The 26,998-nt window shown below is 34.4% G+C and overlaps 2 protein-coding genes across 5 annotated transcripts; one reads left to right on the forward strand and one right to left on the reverse strand.

Annotated features, from left to right (window-relative positions):
* Positions 1–109: 109 nt before the first annotated feature.
* On the forward strand, positions 110–6,807 carry LOC109104669 (mitochondrial glutamate carrier 1-like). 3 transcript variants are annotated; one of them, XM_019117950.2, is made up of 10 exons: positions 110–228; positions 1,383–1,494; positions 1,784–1,909; positions 2,302–2,357; positions 4,461–4,551; positions 4,638–4,756; positions 4,944–5,136; positions 5,228–5,382; positions 5,475–5,550; positions 5,673–6,807. In XM_019117950.2, exons 2-10 carry the CDS (start codon positions 1,478–1,480, stop codon positions 5,830–5,832), a joined length of 993 nt encoding a protein of 330 aa, XP_018973495.1. In that variant the 5' UTR covers positions 110–228; positions 1,383–1,477; the 3' UTR covers positions 5,833–6,807. The 3 variants fall into 3 exon arrangements, with proteins under 3 accessions (XP_018973495.1, XP_018973496.1, XP_018973497.1); XM_019117951.2 differs by lacking the exon at positions 110–228 and adding an exon at positions 274–1,288; XM_019117952.2 differs by lacking the exon at positions 110–228 and having other exon boundaries at positions 1,377–1,494; positions 3,224–4,551.
* Positions 6,790–25,807, reverse strand: LOC109104672 (tetraspanin-2-like). Of its 2 annotated transcripts, XM_042726477.1 has the most exons (8): positions 25,543–25,799; positions 19,160–19,262; positions 12,339–12,436; positions 11,916–11,990; positions 11,734–11,817; positions 11,569–11,634; positions 8,610–8,693; positions 6,790–8,266 (listed from the first exon to the last, which is right to left on the reverse strand). In XM_042726477.1, exons 1-8 carry the CDS (start codon positions 25,609–25,611, stop codon positions 8,201–8,203), a joined length of 645 nt encoding a protein of 214 aa, XP_042582411.1. In that variant the 5' UTR covers positions 25,612–25,799; the 3' UTR covers positions 6,790–8,200. The 2 variants fall into 2 exon arrangements, with proteins under 2 accessions (XP_042582411.1, XP_042582412.1); XM_042726478.1 differs by lacking the exons at positions 6,790–8,266; positions 8,610–8,693 and adding an exon at positions 10,305–11,125 and having other exon boundaries at positions 25,543–25,807.
* Between the last annotated feature and the right edge of the window lie 1,191 nt (positions 25,808–26,998).

The following is a 26,998-nucleotide window of genomic DNA, read 5'->3' on the forward strand; positions in this document are numbered from 1 at the left end:
GGCCTCTGTAATTTGACACCGTGTCCCTTCGGCTTTGACTCATTGTAGGAGGTCCTTAGAACTGACTGGCAAATGATTGGACAAGTAAATGTACATCCGGTACAAATGCCCCGCCTCCTATTTTAAAGCGGAAGGGAATTTTCCATTCAAACATTCATTCAAAGTTCTTCGTCGTGGAAGGTTCTCGAATACGGAATCTCATTAAAATATTTCTGCTCATTTTCTGAGGTAAGCAGTTATTTTGGCGAAAAGCGTAAAGCAGATTTATGTTCTAATACTAATATAGAAGTTAAATAGTAGAAATGTAGCAGAAATAGAATTGTTGTACAGCAAGCTCTTCACCGCCCAAACTGTAACCGGTTATATACTATATATAAAATGTTATATATTCGGGGTTGGATGTATGTTCTTTTAATCAGTTTTAGTTCGCCGTGTAGTTTAGACTGTTAACGTTAGGCGAAAACCAAGTAATTCATTTCCAGTTTTCTAAAAATGCTGACTGAATTTCCTTAACCGCATTCAAAGGGTTGCTTCTGAGAATTGTTTTAATTTTTTATTATTATTATTATTATTGTTTTTTTATTGCATAATGAACTCACGTTAATACTGTATTATCTTTATCTTTAATGCAACGGCCACAAAAATGTTGCGATTTAGGAACGATATTTGTGAAAATGGTTATAAAATTGCAGAAGAAATAGCATGAGGAGATTTAATCTTGTTTGCAAGTCTGAACTAATGGGCGTGTGTAAGAGGAATGTCACTGAAACACGTCAGGTCTTGAGTTATCTTGTTAAATTCCTCTGAGGCGAATAAGCCGTTTCCAGCTCGTGAATGAATCTTTCTTTTGAGTCGACTCTTCATGATGAACACGTTCAGCTGGTTCACGAAACCGGTTTGAAAGATTCGTTCACGAGTTCGCTTAAACAGTCAACAACTAACACCCTTATTACTACATTGCATAATGTGCATTTATATATGGCTTTATCGAAATAATATATAAAGTGTGTAATCCGTGAGATGCCAGAGACCACTTGACTGCGTAATTACGTCAGGACGTAAAAGAATTGCCCGCGCTTTAAAACAGTTCAAAAGAGTCGATTCGCGGAAATGAATCATATAGTAATCTCTATTTAGCAGACCAGAGAAAGTCAAACCCATTGACGGAACATATGCGTGAAAGCGTAGCCTTACACATTAGCCGGAAGTGAGTCAGTCTCATTTGACCTTATGGCAGTGTTTTTGCCGGGGATTAAAACGTCATGTGATGCGTAGGAAGAGCTTAATGGTAGTGAGGTGCAAGTTATTTATATCGGTTGTGGAGTACGTGTAGACAGGCTTATATCAGTCAGTTAACAATGATCACTGTGTCTTTACTCCAGGTCTGCGCTCGAGGTCTGAACTTCCTTTACTGATCACTGCAAGAAGCTCTCATCAAACTCAACCTTCATCTCATTCCTGAATTACTCCCTTCAAAATGTCTCAGCAAATCAGGTACAGGAGATTATAAATCATAAATATATTTTAAGTAGATTTGTTTTTTTTGTTTTTTTTTAAATGTTTCTTCTGTTGAATGTCCTTGTACGTGTTACTTTTTGTAAATAGTTAAGTGTATCAACAAGTATACTCTCTCACACTCATACACACTTTTATAAATTTTAAGGTCCTTTTTGATATTAAGCTGGCAAAAGTCCCCTTGAATTTATTTATATGGATGTATATATTTATTTTTTTATTTTTAACTAGATTTGATTCACTTTTTACTTTTCTCCTTCACCTCTAGCCTCCCTGCCAAACTGATTAATGGTGGCGTTGCTGGCATCGTTGGGGTCACTTGCGTGTTTCCCATCGATTTGGCCAAGACCAGACTCCAGAACCAAAGACAAGGCCAGCAAGTCTACAAGAGCATGTAAGGGCTCTCCACTACTTTCCTTTAAGTTTCTCAGTGCTTCATTCCTGTAACATTTACATTCTATTTTAATTCACACGCACTATTATTAGATACTCCTGCTTGTTTCATGGCTGTGTGTCATTCCTCACTTTGATTTGATTAGCCATGCATCGGTAGTTAATCCTAGTGGAATGTGTGATGCATGGTCAGACATTAGTTTCTGCCTGACATGATGGTTCAGTCGCTATGGACACTGCAAAGCCTTTTAAGGATTGAGGCCAGACCGTGTCGCATGCCTGATGTAAACACATACTGAACATACCACATGTGGCTGTTGTTGCTAATACAGGTTAATTTGTTGAAGCAGAAGTAAGCTGACCCATGTTAACACAACTGTGTTTGTCCTTTAGGATTGACTGCCTCATCAAAACAGTGCGATCTGAGGGATACTTTGGCATGTATAGAGGTAAGATTCACTCTTATTTATTCACGAGTGGCTTAATGTATAATTATACTCTATTTAGATTAGTATGGCATCTTATATGGCATGATGGGTACACCTGAATAGACTTGAGGAATCCAGTCCATATGACTTTGGAGAATGAACTAGAATAGCTTGGCTGGTGGTAGTAAAATTCAAACCAATAATTTTTTTTTTTGCCATTTGTAGCACTGAAGTAGCAATATTTAAACACTTTCTAAACATATAAAGAATTAATAAAGAACAACTTTAATTTTTTTTTAACTGTTCAGAACCCTTTATTTTTAACCCTCTGATGCATGGCGTGCACTTATAGTGGCATTTTAACCATTTGTCCAAACCACCATCGGGTGAATTTTTTTTTTTTTTTTTTTTTTTTTTTTTTTTTTTAAACCCTCAGCCATAATTCTACATGCTTATTCTTGACAGCACATCCTGCATAACTAGCTGTAATATTTACCCATTATGTTTAACCATTACCTTATAATGTTAAGGGATCAATCTCTCAAAATACTTTTTAAATTCAAGAAAATAATGCACTCAAAAAAGCAGGACATGGTTTTATGTTTTTTTTTTTTTTTAATAAGTATGAAGAAACTTTACTTTTTTTCAGATTGAATAATTAATTAATCAGAGGGTTAATTTTAAATGAAGCAAATCAAACCAGACATGTTGTAATTATTACATTTGGTAGATTGGTTGTTTGGCTTCAGTTATTCAGTAGACCAATATAAGTATCCTTAAAAAGTGTTATCTGTAGAGTTTGGAGGAGATTGGAGTCGGTGTTTTGTGCCGGGTCTCCATTTCTGTGAGGAATGCTGTTGTTTGCATCTGTGTTTTTCATGTTACAGACATGGGTCCCCGCTGGGATAGTGAAGGCTAGCCGATAAGGCGCAGCCACGCTGGAGGCAAATCATTTATCATGGTTCTTACTCACTCTGCTCTTACAATTAGGCACCAATTTTTGTTTTATTTATACATAATTGTTGAATTTTGATATTTACACTTTTGCTTCTTATTTCTTTGTAGTTTTTTTTTCCTCCTCCACTTTCTTCACTGTCCTTGCTCTTGTCTCATTCAGTACTAACCCATCTTGCCATGTTTTGTTGGATATTCATCTTCATCACTTACGCTCATTATCTGCTTTGTCTTTTTTAAGGTCTTTTTATTTGATCATGTGAACAACTGCTGTGCTTTCTTTAAAGACAGTGGCATCTTAAAATTACTGGTTTCAATTAGGACTGGGCAGTATGACCCTATTCTAATTCAATTTTTATTTTTTTTGCCTAAATTCAACCCATAATGTTTTATCTTGCATAATAATATAGTTATACCTCTTTGATAATATAATGAATAATTTACAAATTTAGGTTACTTAGTCTTTCTTTTCTTTTATATGGATTATTTTCTTTAGTATGTGAAAATGAGCAATGCACAACAAATCCATACGTCTCTAAAACAGATTTCACTTCATTTAACACTTGTTTAAAAACTAGGCTCAATACAGTACATTATAAAAAAATTTTTGGAGCTGTTGTGACCTCACATCAGATGACTAATATTAAAACTACACTTAGTATGTGCAACACATCGGAACTACACAAAGCGGTCTGCAATATAAGCGGCTGTTTGGAGAATAGGCTGTATTTCTCTCTTTTGTTTGCAGATTAATCACTGCATAAACAGCACAGCAAAATCTCCCTGCTGACACACTTCTCTTCTATTATATACCGTGATACTGCACAACCCTAATGTCGGTCAATTTCTGGAATGTGCCTGCCTTCATTTGTTTTACTACATTTATCTGAATATTCTATCCTGTTTTTCTGTCCACTGTTTGTTTATATACTAGTTAATTTTTTGGTTTTGTTCACATTATGTAAAATCCCCCTCCATCATCATCTCACAGTTCTGTCATAAGCTTTGCTTATATTCTTACAGTCTGTTTGCATTTTTATCAGTTTAAATGGTATTTGATAAGGTCATGTTGTAGATTTATCTCTGGTTTGATGGTGGTGGGGAATGTGTTTGCTGATCTGTCATCAGTTGTGATGGTTTTCTTTAACCCTGTGTTTGTTTGTCTTTTAGGTGCTGCGGTTAATCTTACCTTGGTCACTCCAGAGAAGGCCATCAAACTGGCTGCCAATGACTACTTCCGGTGCCACCTTTCCAAAGATGGGTACGTTAGCTACTGCTGCACTTATTAGCACTTGTTCAAATGCAGGTCTTTTAAAATATCTATAATCACATCCTTGTTTGTTACAGGAGAGGGCTGACTGTATTTAGAGAGATGTTGGCTGGATGTGCTGCAGGCATGTGCCAGGTTATCGTCACTACTCCAATGGAGATGCTGAAAATTCAACTACAGGATGCTGGGAGACTAGGTAGGTTTCATTTTTGCGCTTAATGAAGCAATAAAGTCTAGTCTGAGTATTGTTGATTTTATTGGTCAGTTGTGTCATTTGGCATTAATGTTTATTGGGGTTATTTTGCAATATTATGAGTACAGTGTAGTTGTATTACTCACTCATTCATTTAGCTGTAGTAACAATTTTCCGATCCTCTTCACAGCCGCTCAGCAGAGAAAACCATGCATCATTCCTTCCAATAGACTGGCGACCACAAACGCAGTGTTGAGTCGCTCCTACAACGTGGTGCCCAACACCTCACCCAGGGCCGTATCTGCCACCCAGATCGCAAGAGAGTTACTGCACACTAGAGGCATTCAGGGGCTCTACAGAGGCCTTGGTGCAACTCTATTGAGGTAATGCGTCGTAAAATCTTTACTGTAACACTAAATGAAAATATTCACATTAATGAGACTGTGACTTGTTTTTTCTTTTTCTCTTATTCAGAGATGTACCTTTCTCAATCATCTACTTCCCTCTCTTTGCAAATTTGAACAAGCTGGGTAAGCCCTCCCCTGAGGAGACTGCACCGTTTTATTGGTCATTCATCTCTGGATGTGTCGCAGGCTCCACAGCTGCTGTTGCCGTTAACCCATGTGATGGTAAAAGTTGTTTTTGGTCCCCTCTAGCCCATTTTCACCTTTACACCTTTTAAAAAAATGCATGTGCTCACCATTTTTATCTTATTTGGCAGTGGTTAAGACCAGGCTGCAGTCTCTAAGCAAAGGAGCCAATGAGGAAACCTACAGTGGCATAATTGACTGTTTCGGGTAATGCATTAGTCCTATAATGTGTTTTAAATGTTATGATTTAACTGATTTGTAATTCTGGACTGTGAGTATATCATCTACAGTGTGTTTTTTTTTTTTATTTTTTTTCTCCATTCTTACAGCAAGATCATGAAGCGAGAAGGGCCATCAGCTTTCCTTAAGGGAGCGGGCTGCAGGGCTCTAGTCATGGCACCATTGTTTGGTATCGTACAGGTCATGTACTTCATCGGCGTGGGAGAGTTTATCATGAGCCAGTCCTCCCTAAAGCTAATCTCTGACTGAACAGACCCCAGTACCTCTTAGACTGTGGCAGCTACACAACCAACTCTACATTTACAAGAGTAGATAAACATTAATCAAGATGGTAGAGTTGTCGAGAGAACGGCAAGTTCTACTCTGGTTAAGTTTCTGTTTTTTTCCAGCCTTACCACACTTCCTCTATGGTTTACAGGCTTATTTGATGGGCTGTGGCCAGCGTTTTGCACTTGTTGGTAAGGATATGTCTGGAGGAGAGCGCTTGACGTGCTTGTTTTCTTGAAGCATATGTGAAGGTTTCCCCTCAATGAGGGAGACTGGTGTCACTATAATGACACTGTTTTTCTTGACTTTTTTTTTCATCTATCTACAATTCTTTTTGTATTAAATTCTTTTTTTTTTCTACTCAGAATTCATTTATTTCTGTTCCTGTCACTGTTTTCAGTGTCTAAACATTTGGGTTACTTAATGCTTTTGAAGCTTTCAGACCTTGTAACTCTAAATTGTTCATAGTTTTAGGGAATGTCATAGACTTTAATTCAGTTTCATTCCATCAGATGCACATCGTGGTCCATTGCAGTTTCTGAGCTGATTTTGGAGAAGGTACATGGGGTGCAGTCTAAAATGAAGTATGCAGTGGCTACCTAAAACAGCCTAACATTTGATGCATATTTTATTTATGCAATATTTAAGGCATTTATTTTTCTTTTGTTATATGGACCAGCATGTTACAACTGTAGCTTCCAGGGATTTCTTATCCCAGAGCTTAGGTCATTATTTTCAGGTCGTGTGTTTGCCTTAAATTAACATGAAAGACAAACTCTTCACAAAGTTTGAGGGACCTGGCCTCGAGCAAAAGGCTGTATGTTTAAGTGCTGTGATGTTTGATGACAGTATTAACATTTTCCTACAATGACGCCTCAATGCAAAATGTATTAATTTTTGTTTAATGCAATGGTCTAATTCAACATTACAAAAATGAATTAAAAAAATGTGTATTTATTTGTGAGTGCTGTTTTAATGTTACTTAGGCTTTCGTGGCCACAGTTTATTTCAAAGCCATTTACATGCAACACAATGCTATGAAACAGTAAAAATAAAAACCCTACTTGACGTTAAGAGCTGCATCAACTACAAAAATGTGCATATTGTAATTGCAAACATGTTTATGATGCAGCTTTGTCTGTTATAAAGGCACATAGAACAACAAAACTAGTGGGTCACATTTCTGAACAGACCTGCCATAGCAAAAGTTAGAAAAATAGGAAATGATTGAAGATTTACTTTAGACCTGTTTTTGCAGTTTTACAGTGGTATTTGTTGATCTCCCTAAAAACTGAGGCTTGAACTTTACAGATTCAAAATCAGCCAAGTTAGGAAAGTAATATGCATTAACCAGATGGAGAAAAAAAAAGATTAAACCAGTGTGACACTTGAAAAAGTCAACGTGACTCAAACAATTTTATTGTCTGAAACACGGACGTTGAAAGTTGAGTTTCCTTTCAGCAGTAAGTTTTTCAACTCTCGTTTGCTATTATTGCTGTAATTATTATTATATTACTATTAATCAACATTAAATTACTACTGGCAATATAAAAAAAAAAAAATGTGGCCTACAACAGTAGCCTAAACTGATGTGTTTTTTTTGGTTAATATTAACCAATAGCACATAGGTGCGAGGTCAAAAAGTTGTTTCCGAGAAAGAGCAAGTTACGTTTTGATAAAATTATGAAACTAATTGTTTCATTTGGAAAACCATGCACTGATGAACCTTTTACTATAAAAATGTTATGAAATTAAATTGAGTTCATGTTGACTTTGTTGACTCGATCCACTTCTCAGCTTCATTCAGTATCTTTATGATGTGGCAAAATTACAAGAACCAAATATTAATAGCCAGCAAAACACAATAAAAATATGACCCATTATCTATTAGCACAAAAAAACCTGGTCTAGTTCACACAATAAATAACACTAAAAAAAAACAAGAAAAGTAGTAGATCAGTGAGGCAGCAGAAAACTTATTTACATCGGCAAGTAAATGTCCAGTTCACTGTGAAAGTCTAAACTGAAGACTCTATTAAAGGAGATCAAGTTTGAAAAAAGCAAGATGTACACTGTGAAGTTTCCCTTTGTGATGATGATGATTCAGTAATAAATAAAGACTAAATAAATGTAAAGGTTAATGCAGTTACAGTAACAGTACATGCAGTGGAGGTCATAATCAAACAATGCAAGTCACAGAAAAGATAGAAACAATCAGAGATAGAACGCTGTTCACAAAACAGTACCACAAGACCCACACTGCCTCATGGGAGCTCCTCCACCCGCTTCCCGAGCCTGAATGTGATGGTCTGATGAGGTGAAAGATGACGGGCTTTGACACATGAGGAACCTAAATAACTTCTCTGCTGTTCCGAATGGCGCAGCATAGAACCATGCTGAAGATCATGCCAATTATCTGCCAAAACAGAGAGGGATGATCAAATGTTAAATAACAAATATAAGCTATAGTGTTCCCAAAAAGCATTTGAACAATTAAGCCACATGTACAAATGAAGGTCACTGCATTACAAAATATCAAGTCTCAATAAAATTAAAGATAACATGCATATTTTGTAAATACTTTTACACACACACATATATACACACACACCAAGGATACTAAGATATAATAACCTTTAACATCTTAATTTCTGTAAAGCTGCTCTGAAACAATGCACTGTGGAAATCACTATACAAATAAATTTGACCAGACCTTTTAAGCACGTTTCACAAAAAGACGTTTGTTAGAATTTTGTTACCATAATTCCAGCGATGCCGATGCCAACATATCCGATTATGAAGAGTTTTTCGTTGAAGAACTTTTCTATAGCTTCATTACAAACCTTGAAAATATTTCAAAAGAACATGGCAAACTGATGTAGTGTGATAATGTTACAACAACAGCATACATACAACACATGGGTTCAGTTCTACTGATTATAAAATGAATAGCTCTGGCTCTGAAATCTGATTGGATGAACCGCTATCAAAGTTCTAAAATAGCAGAGATATGCATGTTTTATAACCAACAATAAAGTAATCGAACTATGTAGAAATCGTTGTTATGCACAACTGTGTTTCATACAACATTATGCGGATATGGGCACTGCCTATTTATTTTATGATTGTTTGAATTAAAATAAAAAAAGAAAATAATGAGCGATTTGACCGCAAACCAAATAGCACCTTGTTTTAAAGTTAATTTTTGCAAGCAGTCAGTGAGAATTTTACATTGTTTCAAATAAATGCTGTTCTTTTAAACTTTCTACTCATCAAATAATCCTGAAAAAATGTATTACGGTTTCCGTAAAAATATTAAGCAGCACCACTGTTTTCAACATTTCTTAAACAGCAAACCAGTATATTAGAATGATTTCTGAAAACTCATGTGACACTGAAGACCGGAGTAATGATGCTGAAAATTCAGTTTGCATCATAAGAATAAATTACATTTTAAAACAGAAAGCACATATTTTAAATAGTAAAAATATTTCACACGATTGCTATATTTTATTTTACACACACACAGGGCTGCAGCTAATAGTTGTGGTGCACAAAATATATTTCAATAGTATATTTCTATGCTCTTTAGCCACTGAAAACACTATGTAAACATGCTGTTACGGTTTGCTTTTCTTTAATGTGCTTTGCTGATTGGGATCAATTGTCAGCATGAACTTGACAACTGAAGCACACTGTTTGTGACATCATGTTTCTCAGCCGATCAATGTGTCTTCCCGCCTGCTATAAAAAAAAAAAAAAAAAAAACCTGCCGCCTTTGTGCTCTGTGGGCTTATCGGATCAAGTGATTCATGGGACATCTTGCCACTGTCTGCTTCATTTCTCTCTCTAAGCCCCTCTTACCTCGTCGCTCCACTGGTCAGTGTCCCGCAGCCCTCCCTCTCTCCCTCATACACCGTGCAGAACAACATGGCCGCCATCTAAGGGCCTGTGTCAGAACTACTCATCACTTCACTCTGAAACATGTCCTGCTTGTGAGTCAAAACAGCACTAAAAAGCTCTGATGTATTAAGTCCCACATAATACAGTAAAATAAAGGCTAAAAAAATACCATATGTGAGTAAGAATGGGCTGTTTTAAGCAAATAAAATGTAAATATAACATCTTTTGAGTCAACTTCTTACATTTATTCAGTCAATTAGAATAATAAGACATTTGGGCTGTTACCAAACAAATGATATCAGTATCAACAAAATTCATCTTTGCAATGCAGAGGAAACACAGAAGCTGCATCTGAAGAGGCATTTAGATTTACACACTTTTTAACTCAGCTCAGAGGGACATAAATTTAACCTGCTGTTATAAATGCATAAATAATATTTTTTTATTTTAAACATAGAACATTGAATATTGATATTTACAATTATTTTAAAAATGAAAAAATACTTGAAATGCCAAATTAAAATCACCAGTAGGTGGCAGCAAGTCACTGTTAAGAAGTGCGTCATTGCGACTGAACCGAATCATTCAGTGGGTGATTCATTCAGGAACGAAACAGCGTCAGGTTGCTCAGAGATGCAAAACAGTGCTGTGGCTGTGTTTGGAATTATGTTTTTTTTGGCGAAAACAAAACAGGCAAAATAGGGTGTCTAAAATATCATAACTAGCCACCATATTGATTTACGGTCATTTATATGTCCAGCGTTTATCGGTTTGTGCGTCCGTAATGATGGTCTGTGGGGAAACACAGTGTTCCGTGTGTAGTTACAGTCAATGGACTAAACCAAGCCTCGAGGCAAATAATTTCATATAATTTGAATAATGATTTTTTTGTATTCGAGTTTCTCGAGGAATCATTTCAGCTCTAAACAAAACAGTTAAAATACATAATATAATAAAACATAATTATAACTTATGTACATTATGTATTATATCAAATGCCTGCAGAGGGCGCCAACAGCCTCACAAATGTTTTTACACTTTTCAGCGCTAATTTTTGTTTGATATTGACCAAACAACATATAATTCAAATGTCCACTTAATCTTTAATATTTGGTCACTTATTTATTGTAGAAATTATATAGCCACTGTCCTTTCTTGAACAAGAACGTGGACATCAGAACATATATTAGCATATATATTAGCATATTGAGAAAGATGTTGGCATAGGTTTATAAACGATTTACCTTATAAATCTGATAGAATGCTGCACATTGTTCCCAGATAAACATTATAAGCAACTTTGTTTGAGACGCTTTATGCATGTAAATAATACCTGTTTGTGTAGAGCAGCATTTACTGAGATGAGCGTAACCTACATGCATATAAATAAAGCGCATATTAAACCAGAATTATTTACATATTAAACTAATTATTTACTATAACTGAATCGCAGCCTTTGTGAATTCACAGTATGCTTTCTTATGATTTTTAATATTTCATGCAGCTTTAGAAAATGGTCTAAAAATGCTTTACATGGATTCTCGCCACTTCCGGTATTTTACCAGTTAAATGACACAAACAAAATGCAGTCGAGGATTTATTATAATCGAGTACTCAAATTTAATCGAAGAATCATAGACAGCCCTAGAGGTAATTCTGGATAATAAAATCTTCTCAGATGACCTGCCTTTGGATCATGCGTCATATAGTAAATTTAAGGCTCTGAATTATGACTCCCTTCAACTAACTCAAGTGATTTCTTCAGATCTGTGTTCAAATTCATATTTCAAAAACAGATGGTGCATTTGAACTTACCTTGACAGATTTTTCAGCAGTGCACAGTCCAGAAGAGGGAGAGGACTCAGGCTCGCAGCATTCAAGCTGTGAAAGAAGAACAGAAATGTCAGAAGATGATGTTGATACTGCCACTATAGCCACAGATCATTTACTAACTATCTTTAAAACAAAAGCTCGACTTACCACTTTTTGATACACGGATACAATAGCAGTCCCATTGCCATTTTTCACAGAAGACTGGTAATAGTTTTGGACACCTTGAATGATCTAGAAACACATTTGAGAGTATCTGATCATATCACATCATTAGATGACAGATGTTCATTTTTACGTTCAATAAATGATTGATACAGTGTGTGACAGACCTTATCCTTATTTAGAAAGCCAAAGACTCCAGCAGCAACCTCTGCGCCAAAAATGATAAGAAGGCAAGCGAAGAACTAGACAACAAAGAGACCTCACTTTAGTTTGTCAATACTAATTGCAAATCAGCAGTATTATATCAGAGGATATCAATAGGGTTATTACTTCTAATAGGCGTGTTATTACTTTATTTATTGTATTTTATCATTTTAACTGATGGGCTGTGCACAATCAGACCATAAACATGTATTAAGGAAGTAAACAGGGTCCATTTTAGGGATGTAACAATTCAATTATAAACGATAAGGAGTCCAATAACTAAACTTATCCCAATTAAAAAAACAACATTCAGCGTGCATGTAGGCTGTAGATGGGGATGGTGGAACAGTGTTTTGTTCATTTACTGTTGCGTAGTTCTTACCCACCAATCCCAGAAGACACTGTGACTCCCTCATGGCCCCGAAGCAGCCGAAGAACCCCACCAACATCATGACGCCTCCCGCTCCGATCAGGATGTACACCGCTGAGGAGAAGCCAGGAGTATAGTGTAATGTTTAGAGTTAGTCTACTGAAAGTTGAACTTTAGTCCACAAACATCCCAGCATGCAGTTCACTGTATGACCAGATGATGGCAGAACATGAATAGACCTGTGTAATGAAATCATCTGTTCATTTTCAACTGTAACACGAGCATGTGGATGTTAAAAGAGGATATAGTGGTTATCAACCAAAGGGCAAATAAATGAAAATAACATTTTCAAGTTATATTTAGCTCTAAGATGCAAATTAGCATATGCTATAATCTCTATGTACAATGTATATTTTTCAGCTTTTCAGCTGGATTCATGTTCTTTGTACTATCTCTATCTATCTATCTATCTAAATAATTAAATAATTAAATATTTTATTTTCATGTAAAAACTGCTGAGAAAATTCTATTTGTGAGTAAAAATTATTTCAGCATTAGTATTACTTATATACTTATAACAGTTTTCTATTAATATTTTGAATTATTATTTATTTTCATATTACAAATTTTTTATGTACTATTTACATTTTTCAACACGCCACATTTATTTCTCATCTACATATATATTTCATTAACTTATTTATTTCGGTTTTATTTTTTTAGTTCAGTTTTAGTTTTTATTTATTTACAGTTAGTTATTTTAGCGCTTCAACACCAAGGCTACTTTTTTTTAGTTTTTCATCTAATATTTATATTCTATTTTATTTATGCCTCATTTCAATTAACAAAAATGTTTATAATATTTTTATTTTTAGTTAACATTAACAATCCTACATTCATTGGTCATAAATAGTACCTGATGTAATAACATTAATTTTAATTATGTATAATTATGATATTTGTGAATAAAAAATTAAAACAAGCAGCTTATTCATTACCTTAAAGGATGAAAACAAATAGAGAACTATTGCGTAAAAGACACATGAACAAACCTTTATTATTAAACTTTGATGTGCATTCTAGTTCTCTCTGTTACTTTACAGTGTTCTAGGATCACTGATGTAAAACCAGCCTATCTCAGCATTCTCACTTCATGGTTATGAATGTGGACCCAGGTGTACGTTTAGATGACTGAGAATGAAAGCAGCTGATTCTAATTTTATAAAAGTTCTGTGGGCATTTCCTGACAGATGTTATGGTACTTCCCACGCAATGCAAACTACAATCCCACGCAAAAGCACAAGGCATAAAAGCGCACTGCAATTCTTGTGTTTTGCAGCTTGTATGCAGGGAAGTTTGAGACTGTGTGAAATGCGTCTCCTCACGTATCTCCAACAAGCAGAGTGTCAAAGGCCTTGGCTCAACAGAAACAAACAGTCTTTGTGTGCACAACACACACAGACACCACAAGCTCAACCAGTGCCCTGAGACCATAATCGTATATACCCGCGAGATATATATTATTTATATAATTATTATATATAATAATTATATAAATAATAATTATATATAAGTACTTTTTTTTATTAATTGGTCAGCAAACAGTGGTTAGCGTACAAAGCATATTACAAATCAGAATCACAAAAAAAAAACAATAATAATAACAACAATAATATAAACAAAAGTAACAAAAACATATATTAAAAAAAATTTAAAAATTTAAAAAATTTAAAAATTAAAAATACCTACAAAATATTCACATGACCTAATGGAGGAAAACAAAAACAACCATGTCCAATTTATATCACCACATTTTTATAACTAAATAAATAAGTAGGGGTATTTAGATTTATATTTAATTTTTCACATTAAAAATTAATATTCATTTTTTGTTTTGGGCTTTGTAATTGTTAAGCTACACATTTTTCACTTGAGAATGAATTGGTGTTATTTAATACATTAATTAACTATACAAAGAAAACATTCTTTTCTTTAGAGACCCACCAAATGTGTCATATATCTTTAGACCTGAAAACCAACAATCAACCACCTAAAAACACCCTATTCATGCCCTGGCATGACACTTTAGTCATTTTCTTCAGAAAATGTAAAGCTGTATTTAAAGACATAACGTTTCAGATCTATTCTGGACATTCATGATTACAGGATCTTCCTAATCTTGTTGTCATTCTGCCAAGTAACTCCCCATAGCAACAATTCAGTCACCCCAGACACAGGGCGCTAACACAGTCACTCGAGACGCCGTCGCTAGGATGCTGCAATCTCCCTCGCGAGCAACTGCTTTCCCTCATCGCCAACCCAGAGCCGCTTTAGACAAGCTAAGGTAGGGCTGCACGATGATGGTTAAACTGATAATCACGATTATTTTGATTAAAATTATAATCACAAAAAAAAAAAAAAAAACCCTGCTAAAACCAGCCTAAACTTAGCTGGTTTAAGCTGGAATTAACCTATCTAAGATGGTCTCCCAGCTTGGTCAAGATGTTTTTAGCTGGTTGTTCCAGCTGGTCTCCCAGCCTGACCAGCTAAGCATGTGGTCAAAACCCCTCTAAAACCAGCTTTCTGACCAGCTTTGACCAGGCTGGATGACCAGCTAAAACCAGTCAACCAGCTTAGGCTGGTTTTAGCTGTTTTGTTTTGTTTTTCAGCAGGGAAATGCAATAACATTTCATGTGTCCTTTACCAACCTCCACTGACTATACACTGACTTCATTTAATCTACTATGATAATACAAAACTCATGGTTTTGGATAGTGTTTTGTAATCTGTATTCACATTAGATTTTCTAAGTGACAATTTGTTCACAAATGAGAAAAAGCCACTCAGATCGCACAGTAAATTTTCTCAAAGATTGTTAATACACACTGAAAACTAACATTGCCATGCCATTTTCAACACAAAAACTGGTAAAAACTTTAGAAACTCTTAATAGAAATTCCAACAATTCCAATTTATGTAATTTTTCCCCATTGTATTGCCACAGGTAGGAAAAGCACATTTTATTCCTCAAACACAATAGATTAGGGTGACCAAACATGCCATTTTCCCAGGACACGTGCTGCCCAGGATTTCTATATTGCCTAAAATATCCAGGTTTTGTCTTTGGTTTCATTCTTAATAAAGGTAATGATCGTTGGACCAATAACATGCAGACATTGTATGTAACTGACCAATCGTGGAGCGTGAGAAGGTGGGATCTACAGAGAACGGTCAAAGCGAAGCAAATGCGTTTATAGTGTTGGACTTGAAGGAGCACTGAGCATACCGACCGGTGTATGACTTCAAAGTACCATGAGAGTGATTCAAAAGCACAAGAAGCCGTCTGCTCTCTAGAGCTCTCACGGTACTTTGTCATACAACAACTGGTCTGCGCAGCGCAAACAAAGCCAAAACTTGGATATTTTAGGCAATACAGTGGGTACGGGAAGTATTCAGACCCCCTTAAATTCTTAAAAACTGAAAAAAAAAACCTCTGTTTTGGGGCTTAAAGCTCTTCACATCTGGCAACCACAAGCATGAACGCTAGTGAAGACTTGTTAGCAATGCAAGAAAACGCAAATGCCAAACTAAAAACACGTTTTCAGGATAAATAACGAGCCGGCCAATATCGTGACGATTATTTTTAATTAATCAAGAAAGGTGGATATCGTTATCGAGATTAAAATACGATTAATCGTGCAGCCCTAAGCTAAGGCCAAACTTATTAATGGAAAAAGATAAACTAGAGCAAAATCAAAGGGCCTAAATAAATATACTACAATCCCTGTCGTTTAACAGCCGGCAGTATGTAGCGTTTCAAACATGTTTCCACCCTTAAACACAGGTTTACATAAATTCAGATATGACATTTCCATCCCCCAAGGAGTCAAGAAGACCAAAAGGCTTGCCAAAAAGCAAAAATGCTGAGGGAAGACAATCGTCACAGCGCACAATAATTAATCCCAGAGGGAGAAAATAATGTTGTTTTTGAGGACAGGACAAAAGAGATTTGACACGAGTCCTCTGTGAGTTCAGCAAGCTAAAAACACCAAGCCCTCACTACTCTTGACTTCCTAATTGCATAATGGATGGAAAACACGCTGGCATTTCATATAAACAGCTCTCCTGCCCTCCTTATAACACAAACACTGAACATCTCTAAATGGACAGAGAGATCTCTCTTAAACATGCCAGGACTCAGGCAATTCAGTTGCTCGTGACTTGAGAGCACAGAAAATGGGTAATTGTTGTTTAGCAATGACGCCAGAACAAGAAAAGCAAAAAGATGAGCACATGGTAAGCTTTGACTCATCTGTAAAGATGTTTACTGGAAGATCACAAGCTGTCAGCTTTCAACTGTTATTGTAAAATTGATTGTTCCAGTCTTTGTTGCTCAAATGCACAATACAGCAACAGATATGATGCACTGCTGCTACATAAAAACAAAACGCAAAGGCAAACTATTAACTTTAGCACTAGGTAGAAATATATGACGTTATTGTCTAGCAGAAGGATGACACTTATTTAATATAAATACATATTTTAACGTTTGCGATATATTGGTATCTTACTGGTTAAATAGAAATAGACCAAAATTAATTTTGTTGGGTCTGGTTTCACTTACATTAATAAAAACATAACAAAAGTAAAATACAAAATTAAATTACAGACAAATGTGCCTATATATAAATTTAGTAAATCTTCACAAATACAGATTAAACTGCTGCACCAGCAAGACTTAGTTTTTAATATTCTAATCTACTTCAAAAAATTAAAATAAAAAATCACTTAAGCGCAATCATCCGCTTATTGAAGTATGACAATCTAACACCACTTCTGTGGCTAAAATAAGTGCAATTTGGTCTGGTAAATATTGCTGTTCACATGATACCCAAATCTACATCTGAAATGTCTTTAGTTAAATAAGAAGTCTGAGTTGAGCTGTGTTTAATATGGAAATAAAAGATCCCAGTGTTAACTATTCAAACATCAAATTCAAATAATAATGTATAAATAATGTTTAAAAATAAAATGTATCATTTAAAAAGCAGATAATACACACATAAGTGTATTATTCTGTTGTATTTTGTTGAATTCCCCATCTTGCTTCCTGTTTTTGTCTCTATGCATCTGCTCCATTAGCTTCATAGTACATAGTTGTTTGCCAAGTGATGTATCTTCCGTTTCTGGGTGGAAACTGTTTGTTCCAAGTATAAGCATATTACCAAGAAATGCTTGTTATTTGTGCATCAGCGATGGATCCACAGAGCTTCTCTCACTTCTCCTTTTTCATATTTGCTCTGTCGCCGAGACATTATTGAAACATTTCTGCTTAAGATTATAGTAGTGCTGATTAACCTAACTGCTCAGTTTCGGGGTATCTGAGCATATGATTATAAGGACCTTAATAAACCAGTACTGCATTTTGTTTCATAATCATTGTGGTTAGCACTTGCAAAGTAGTAGTTTGTCCATTATGAGCGCTTAAACGCAGCTCAGGACCACAGTCTAGTCACCAGAGGCCAATATACATCATCTCACTGCTACCACAGGCAGAAAAAACATCAGGATGCAGGATTATAAATGAGCAAATAACAATCCTTAAACACCATTCTACAACTAGTGACCCCTAACCTTTTTAAAAACAAAAACAAATGACTTCTTCAGTCCTCTATTAGACCAATGTGGTATATGGAGAGACCAGCTTTACAACCAACTGTAGTTCACCAACTGCCTGCTCTGGGGACTAAACCAGAGCTAAAGGGGAAATAATTTTTATAATTCACCCACACCAGTTAAACAGCCTCTCCTATGAGAAATCAGCTTTAGCCATTAGCAAGAACTATCAGCATCCCCGCTCATTTATCACACCTAAAACCAATATCAGGTACGCCATTACAGAGGCCATTAGGGCTCCATGACGCAGATGGGAAATTTCAGCCTGAAATCACAGTTGAAGCCCAGTGCTTTGTTAATAGTGTGTTGGTGTTGTATGTGTATATGTAGTGCATAATGGCAAATTTAGCATGTTTAAGCACACAAAAGGGGAAGTATTTATTTAAAGATTTTTCAGTGTCTGTCTGATATATTGCACAAAAAAGTTTTTCTCAATCTTGAGAGCTCTTGGATGGCTTTATACAAACTCCAGAAGGCAGGGTACAAAGGTTACAAGTTTACAAAGTATTTTGTTCTGTTTTTCAGTTGTTATTGTTAACTAAAACTATGTACAAATTTGGTAACTGAACAAATAATATAAAATAAAAATACTAATAAAAAAAAAACAAAAAATTACATGAAACAGTTAAACTTACAATGAGAATTAAAAATCTTGTCTTGGCATCTAACTCGAACAAAAAAACAAAAATAATAAATAAAACAACCAAACACTACAAATCAACAAACATACCAAAAAAACATAAACTCAAATAAAAAAATAAAAAGTATCAATAATAATAAAAACGACAAAAACACATACAAAGCAAATTACTGAATTAATTACAACACTACACCAATAAAAAAAAATAAAGTGGGGTATAAACTGTTTTAAATAAACCCATTCCTAAGTGATAAAGAAAAAGAAAGGAAACTTTGGTTGGTCATTTTATATGTTATATATATATATATATATCTATATAAACTATATATAATTTTTTTTTTTTTATATATTAGTTTCTCTCATTTACAGATATACACATGGCCCGTTTCCTCTCCTAATAACCCCTGCAAGTCTGCAGTCCTGACACTATATTATGTCTTAGGTTTATACAGGTTTATGAAACCTACAAAGACTGTTATGTAAACATTTGACGTGGGTTTTAACGTTCTTTTCCAACTCACCAATGAAGAAGTGCTCAGGGGCATCATTTTCGGCTAAGAGGCTGACCGTTTCTGGGTCAAACCTCAACCATAATCCCACAGCCAACACCAGTGAGCCCGACAGCTGCAAACAAGAGTCAAACAAATCAGAAACATGTACGGGAAAATCACCACTTCATTAGATCACTGTCAACAAGTGGAAAAAACTGTGTGTGTGACATTTGCTGGTTTACTCCACGTCACTGGTTTCACATTCTGCAAAGGTCTATTTAAGTACAAACACAAAAATGCTGGGTTTGACTTTGAGAGCAGGATACTTTGTATTTTGCCCATCACCGTAACTTGAGGGATAACCTTGACTAAAATAGAGCATTGATTGTTATTCTGTAAGATAAAGTGCTTTATTGTGATACTGGAAACAATCACAACATATAAACATATTCAGATATTTATCCTTTCCAGTATGACTACAATTCATGTTAGCTCAGTTAAAAACAATTTAAAACACAATAATTAAAAAAAACAATAAAAAAAACGAAAAAACCGAAAATAATATTCAGAGAAATGTCTGAATTTTGACATAATTGCCTTTATCTCATAATTTTACATTTTGATGTCAAAATTATGAGATATAAATTTATATTAAAAGTCAAAATCATTGTAAAAAAAATCATATAAAAACATAAAACATCTCATAATTTTGTCTTTTAATACCATAACTGACTTGTATCTCATCATTTCTTTTCTTGTTTTGTGAAATGGCATGTAATAATATGTAAATATATTACAAATACAAAGTTATAATTATGACAAAAAAAAATTATGTGATAAAGTCGCATTTATGACATTAAAAAGACTACACTTTTGTCATAATCTATTAATTTTTACATTAAAAAATTTTAAATGAAAAAAGTTTCATGACCTTTCATGTTAAAAATTGTCCTTTATGTTATGACTCTCTAATACTTTTTACTTTTAATGTCATAACTGACTTTTTATGACATGATTTTGCTTTTTGTCATAATTTTGTGTTTTTATGTCAATTCTTTTATGTCCAATGACTTTTTATGTTAGAATTTGAAGTTTTATCTCATAATTATGTCTTAGTATCTCAATTTTGACTTTTTATGTCATAATTCCGATTTAACAAAGCATCTTTTTTTCTTATTTGGTGGAAATGGGATTCAATAGAGCAGGTGATAATTGTAAAGGTAATTCCGAAAATATTTTTGAGAGAGGGTTTAGCATCAAGCATGTTGTTTTAGTGTAATTTAAGCATCTAAATAGTTTTACGGCCACTGTAGGTCTACTGTGGTGCCCATCTCTATGATCAACAGGCAGGCTGTGACAGTCTGACAAGCTTGCCCTGCTGGCATCCACATCCCCCGGTGCCATCCCCTGCCCCCTCATGCCCACCCGATGCAACACCAGGACATAAAACTGCACAGGACAACGACCCACTTCTTTTTTTGCTTGCCCTCTCAAAGACAAAGGCCTTGCTGTCCAGCGCAGTGAGACCACTCTACAGATAACCAATGACTGATGCCACTGCCCTACATTACATCTTACACTAACAGTTTAAACCAGTCTAATGTGACCATTAACGCAGTAACAAAATCAGAGTGTGATGAAGTGTAGGAGGAGTTACGTGTGCTCTTTGAACGGTTCCTATGACTTTTGTGTGGATTCAAACAACCAAGACTGAAGACTGAAGAGAGATTTTAAAAGAACTTCTTTCACATCAGCTTCAAATGGAAAAAAAAAAATGCAGGAAACTATGCTTTATCCAATGCAGTGTTGTTGTAAGCTAAAGCTAAAACAGAAATGAAGCTATGATAAAAAAAAAAATAATAATAATCAGGAACTGAAATTAAACAAAAAAATTAAAGAAATGCTGCCTGGGCAACTAACTGAAATAAGTGGAAGTACTAAAATGACTGAAATGAAAAATTAAACAAAATAAATTGTTAAATAGAATTTATTTATATTTTTTTTAAATATTAAGAAATACTACAACAGTGCATAAATAATACTAAAATAACAGATCCAATCTAATTAAAAGATCTGCTGGCTTATGTATACATTTTTAGACAACATTATAATTTTTAATAATTTTATTATGAGTTATTTACATGACATTTTATTCATCAACAATAATGCATTTGTATCCTAATAACGCATTCCTGTAGCTCAAAGATGGCACTAGCAACACCAAAGTCATGGGTTTGATTCTCAGGGAATGCAAGAACTGATAAAATATAAACCTTCAATGCAACGTAAGTCGAATGTACTATTTCTTTACCATAAAACACAAATGCACAGAGTGCCTATGCTCCATTTTTTTTTCATGCAACAAAACAGAAAGGTGATTTATACTGCCAAGCTACAAAAAGGATAAAAAGCACCAATAAAATATAAAAACAGTCATCATTTTAAGTATTGTTCACTAATAGACTTTGAGTGTACACATGAGGCATCACAACTGGTCACATGATAAGAAGATCTCTTTAAGAAGGAGCAGCACAGAGGGGAAAACCAGGTTACCCGTCATTTAGACAGTGATGAATTTATGTGTTTATAGCATTAGGATTGTACTTTTATAAAACAAATGATAAAAGTGAGCATTATAAGCAAACGAAACCATAAAATATATAATGAATGAGCAAACTTAGTAAATAAAAAACTTAGTTCCACCTCATGGGATATGCTGTTACATTATTAGAGTATATGAATTATCTCTCCGCTTTGCATGCATGTGACAAAAAAGTGACCACCAATGTGGCCTCATCTTTGAAGAAATGATAAGCCTATTATCCAGAGTTCAATGCACCCTTCAGAATTCACTGTGGTTCAGTGAATAAAGGAGTGCTGAATACAGCACAAAAGGGTGACACTTTCAATAACTTTTCACAGAAAGCCGATTCTTTACTGACTGAAGACTAGCTTTGAAGGTTTGCTCATTCAGCGTGTGCAGCATGAATCTTAAAAACAGTTCACACGGCCACAGAGGAATTTCAGAGCCACTTATGTTGGATTATGCATGTTGTTTGCTTCTTACATACTCAAGCTATAAGAATCCTGTTAGTAAATTGTCACATTCATGTGGAAGTACAATTAACAAACTTACATAATCAGCTTCAGACATATGCTTTCCACTTAAAACACAATATGGATCTACAGAAATGTTCTAATACTTGCCCAAAGGAAATCACATCACAATCTCAAATAATTTCTAAATAAATTAGTAATTCTGTGTATCTGGGCCTGCCTGAGAAACTGACAATCTGTTAAACATTTGTCACTCTCATCTGGTGGGGAGTACTAGAAAATGACTCTAGGAGCAAAATAAAACACACTGGGACTAGGAGACTATCCAGCATGCAAGTCAATTAACAGACAGCCAATAAACAATAAGCAACAGTTTTTCCTATGATACGGAATGGTTACAGTAAACCGTTTGATGCTCAAGCATACAGGAGAGGCTGGGCCTTGTTTTGTATGGTTTCAAAGACCAAGCAACATTTGCATTTATGAATTTAGCAAACACTTTTATCTAAAGTGATTTACATTGCATTCAAGAAACGCATTTTATCAGTAACTTCTAGCCCTAGGAATTGAACCAGTGACCTTGCTCTTGATTATGGCACGCATGATGTTCTGTTAACAGGAAGGCTAAAAACTGTCCTAAATAAAACTGTCCTAAACTAGAACCATTTTGTAAATGATATGCTACAAATTAAAATGTGTATCATATAATTTAGATTTTATAATGAGACCACTGACATGAACACAGTTCATTTTTAGCCTTATAATCCTATAATCCTAATCCGATGGCCGATATATGATGCCGATTTTTTTGGCCGATATGTTTGGCCAATTTTCTTTTCTTTTTTTCATTCATCTCATAAAAGTGAGTTTGAGCAAACTATTATTGCAGGGTACAAGAAAGTAATAGTAGTATTACTGCTTACAAACTCTACTTTATCAGGCATTACAGGAAAGATGAAATGAAAATGACATCGAAGCTTTTCTGAAGACAGTTGGTTATTTTCAAAGATAGATTCATATAAAAACACCCGTTTCATTTTACTCAACGAAGTATAAGCCTTTTGGAAAATCTATTTGTGGCAGTATTGATATAGTGACAAGACGTCACAAATAACTCAATGTATAGGAAACACTGGACACTGCTATAAGTCAAATGGCCATAGTGATAACAAAAATAAAAGATTTCACACATATTACACAGCCTGCTGCTCCTAACTGCTTAAGAGTGCACTGGCCACGAGCGATGACATCGTGGAAGATATTGTCGGACCTACACACACATTTCATGAGGAAAGTTTACGTGCACGTTATAATCAGCACAGAAGTTTCATCTGAATTGAACGTGTTTCTACTTTCACATGCAGATGACTTGTTGCACTTATGAATATGATAACTTTCCGGCATCAATTCTAGTCGGGTAAAACTAATTCCGAAACGGGCTGTTTTGCCTTGACATTAGCAGAAGCTGTGTGTGAACAAGCCACTGCTGCAGAGTGTGAGCTGCTAGGTCTCTCACGCATCCTCAGAGGGAGTTCAGCAACAACGCTTAGCTGCCCACCGCTGTGCCTGCCTATAAATCAGCTAATTTGCAGCACAATCGACCGATGCGGATTCATTTAAAAATGCCAAAAATCAGCCGATTAATCGGCTGGCCGATCAATTGTCGACCTCTACAAAAAATCGTTTGCGACAAGCCTCGAATTGGGCCACACCCCCCGATCGTTCGGGGACGCAAATCAGCCTTAAAATTGTATAGTGTGTGGCCAGCCTTAGTGAACACAATAAAACCACACTAGAGTCCATTCAATCAAGAGTAAACTAATGAAAATAGATTTTAGTATAAAAATTGTTTTTATTTTAATTGAGTTTTAACTTTTTTACTACTTGCATTTTGATGAAAAGCCAATAATGTATATATGTGTATGTGTGTGTGTGTATATATATATATATATATATATATATATATATATAATAACAAACGATTAATCACAATTAATCGCATCCAAAATAAGTTTGTTTACGTAATATATGTGTGCTGTGTATATTTATTATGTAAATATAAATACACATACATACGGTATATATTTTGAGAATATTTACATTTTACATTAATAATAATTAAAATAATATATATATTTAATATATAAACATAACATATTTTTCTGAAATATATACATCCATGTGTGTGTATTTATATATGCATAATAAATATACACAGTACACACACATATACTATGTAAACAAAAACATTTATTTTGGATGTCAATCGTTTGACAGCACTAATATAGAGAGAGAGACACACAGAGAGAGAGAGAGAGAGAGAGAATTTGAATTTTACAATTCTTTATTTAAACATTTACTAAACCGCTAAAGTACAATATGTTCTACCCATTCAGACACAGTCACAACATGCATATATGCAGAGACAAACCCCAAAACCATGTAAGATATATACATATATAATAAACTAATTAATTAATTAATTTATATATTAAATACATACAAAATAAAAATTAACAAACAAACATTACCAGTTAAACACTATAGTTTCATCTTCACATACTGACAATAAAGCACCATTCACACACCATTTAAACTCAAATTCAAGTAAATTCTTTGTAATTTGATAAAATTTATGTTCCATCCTGATCCTCGATTCAACCAAAGCAGTAAAAATCAGCAGTGGATTAATGTTTTTCCCCTCAACAGCCATTCTACAGGTCTTCCAAATGGCTAATTTAGCTTGTACAACTATAAAATTTGCCAAAATACACTGTTCTTCGTGTGTTTTTGAATACTTTCCTCCAAAAAAAAAAAAAAAAAAAAATCTCCCAAGTATTCTTTCCAATACTGTAAACAGTGGTACTAGCCTAGAACATTCAGCAAAAACATGAAACACAGTCTCATACAAAAAACAAAAAATACAGGGTGATGAAACAGACATATTGAACTTAGAAACAAAACTATTTGTAGGTAACACACAGTGCAATATTCTCCACTGCAAATCTCCAGAGAGTTTTGGAGAGAGAGAGAGAGAGAGAGAGACAGAGAGAGAGAGAGAAAGTAAAAATGTGCAGGCAGGAAGCTTACTAGATTTGAAACACTTGACATCTGTCACCTACTTGTACTTTACAAAATCATCTGCATCCCAGAGTCCACAGAAAGCTGCACAATGCCACATTTTTGCGCTCAAACAGAAAGAGCATCATACAAATGTTGAGCAACTCCAGGACAAACAGGTGACAACCATAGACTGTATGGTGACAACAAATGTAAGTACATTTGCCTTCGTGCATTTCACTCTTAATCAAAGCATGCATGCGTGACATCATCACTCAGATATCATCAGCACTTACCCAGAATATGAAGTTGAAGACGAACAGCAGGTATTTGACACATTTCATTCCGCCCTGGACTTTGCTCATTCTGCCTGCCGTTTCGTTCCGCGCGCTCGCCGTTTCGACCAAAATGTTTGCGCAAATATGTAGGTCAGGAATATTATTTAAAAAGAATCCACACGCGGACCGTCAACACTTGCGCCGCACTTCAAGAGCATCTGTCGCACTTCGCTGTGTGTGTGAGCCTATGGTTTGAGCGCGCGCGCGGATCAGCACCGCCCATTGGTCCAGAAGGACATGGACAATTTCCCGCGTTTTCCTAAGACCTCAGTGTCTTTACTACAAATATATATTAATCTATTTTAAGATAGATAGATAGATAGATAGATAGATAGATAGATAGATAGATAGATAGATAGATAGATAGATAGATACCCATTTAAAAACAAAATGAAATTACCAGATTTAATTTTGTTGTGAATTTAAAAATTAGAAAATAAACAGAAATAATTATAATTAACAGGATGGTAAAACGATAGATAGATAGATAGATAGATAGATAGATAGATAGATAGATAGATAGATAGATAGATAGATAGGCCTATTTTTAAAATCCTATTATATATCGCGATTAATCGCATTCAAAATAAAAGTTTTTGTTTATATAATATAACTTATGTGTGTGCTGTGTATATTTATTATTTATATATATATATATATACACACATATACAGTATATATTTTAAAAAATATTTATATGTATATGTATTTATATATTTAGTCTTATATTTTATATTATATATATAAACATATTTAATATATAAAACATAACGTATTTTTCCTAAATATGTGTTATATGCATGTGTTTGTATTTATATATACTTAATAAATATACACAGTATACACACATATATTATGTAAACAAAAACATTTATTTTGGATGCGATTAATCACGATTAATCGTTTGACAGCACTAATATATGTATGTATGTATGTATATATATATGTATATATATATATATATATATATATAATATTATATTATAATTTGAATAAAAATTTTTAAATATTTTAACTATTAAATATTTTAATTTTAAACTATTTTAAATTTTAAAATTACTATAAACTTTTTAATATTTTAACATGAAAATACATATGTGCAAAGAGGTTTTTATAGAAAGAATAATCTTAATCTTGAGATAATCTTTTACATTGTTTTTCCAGTTTTCAGAATTGCTTTCAGGCATTATTTGAACGAAATGTGGTCAGACATGAGGGTATTCATTATTGAGTCTCTTTCATTTGTCTCACTGCACTATACATCAGACACAATCACTTAATCTTTCTCACATTTTCAGGAGAGACTGTATTTATTCAAAAACACTACTCACATTTTAATTATACAATCTTGAGATAATCTTTCTCACATTTTCAGGAGAGACTGTATTTATTCAAACCCACGAGTGTTTGTGTA

This window comes from Cyprinus carpio, chromosome B6, assembly GCF_018340385.1.
Source record: "Cyprinus carpio isolate SPL01 chromosome B6, ASM1834038v1, whole genome shotgun sequence".
NCBI lineage: Eukaryota > Metazoa > Chordata > Actinopteri > Cypriniformes > Cyprinidae > Cyprinus > Cyprinus carpio.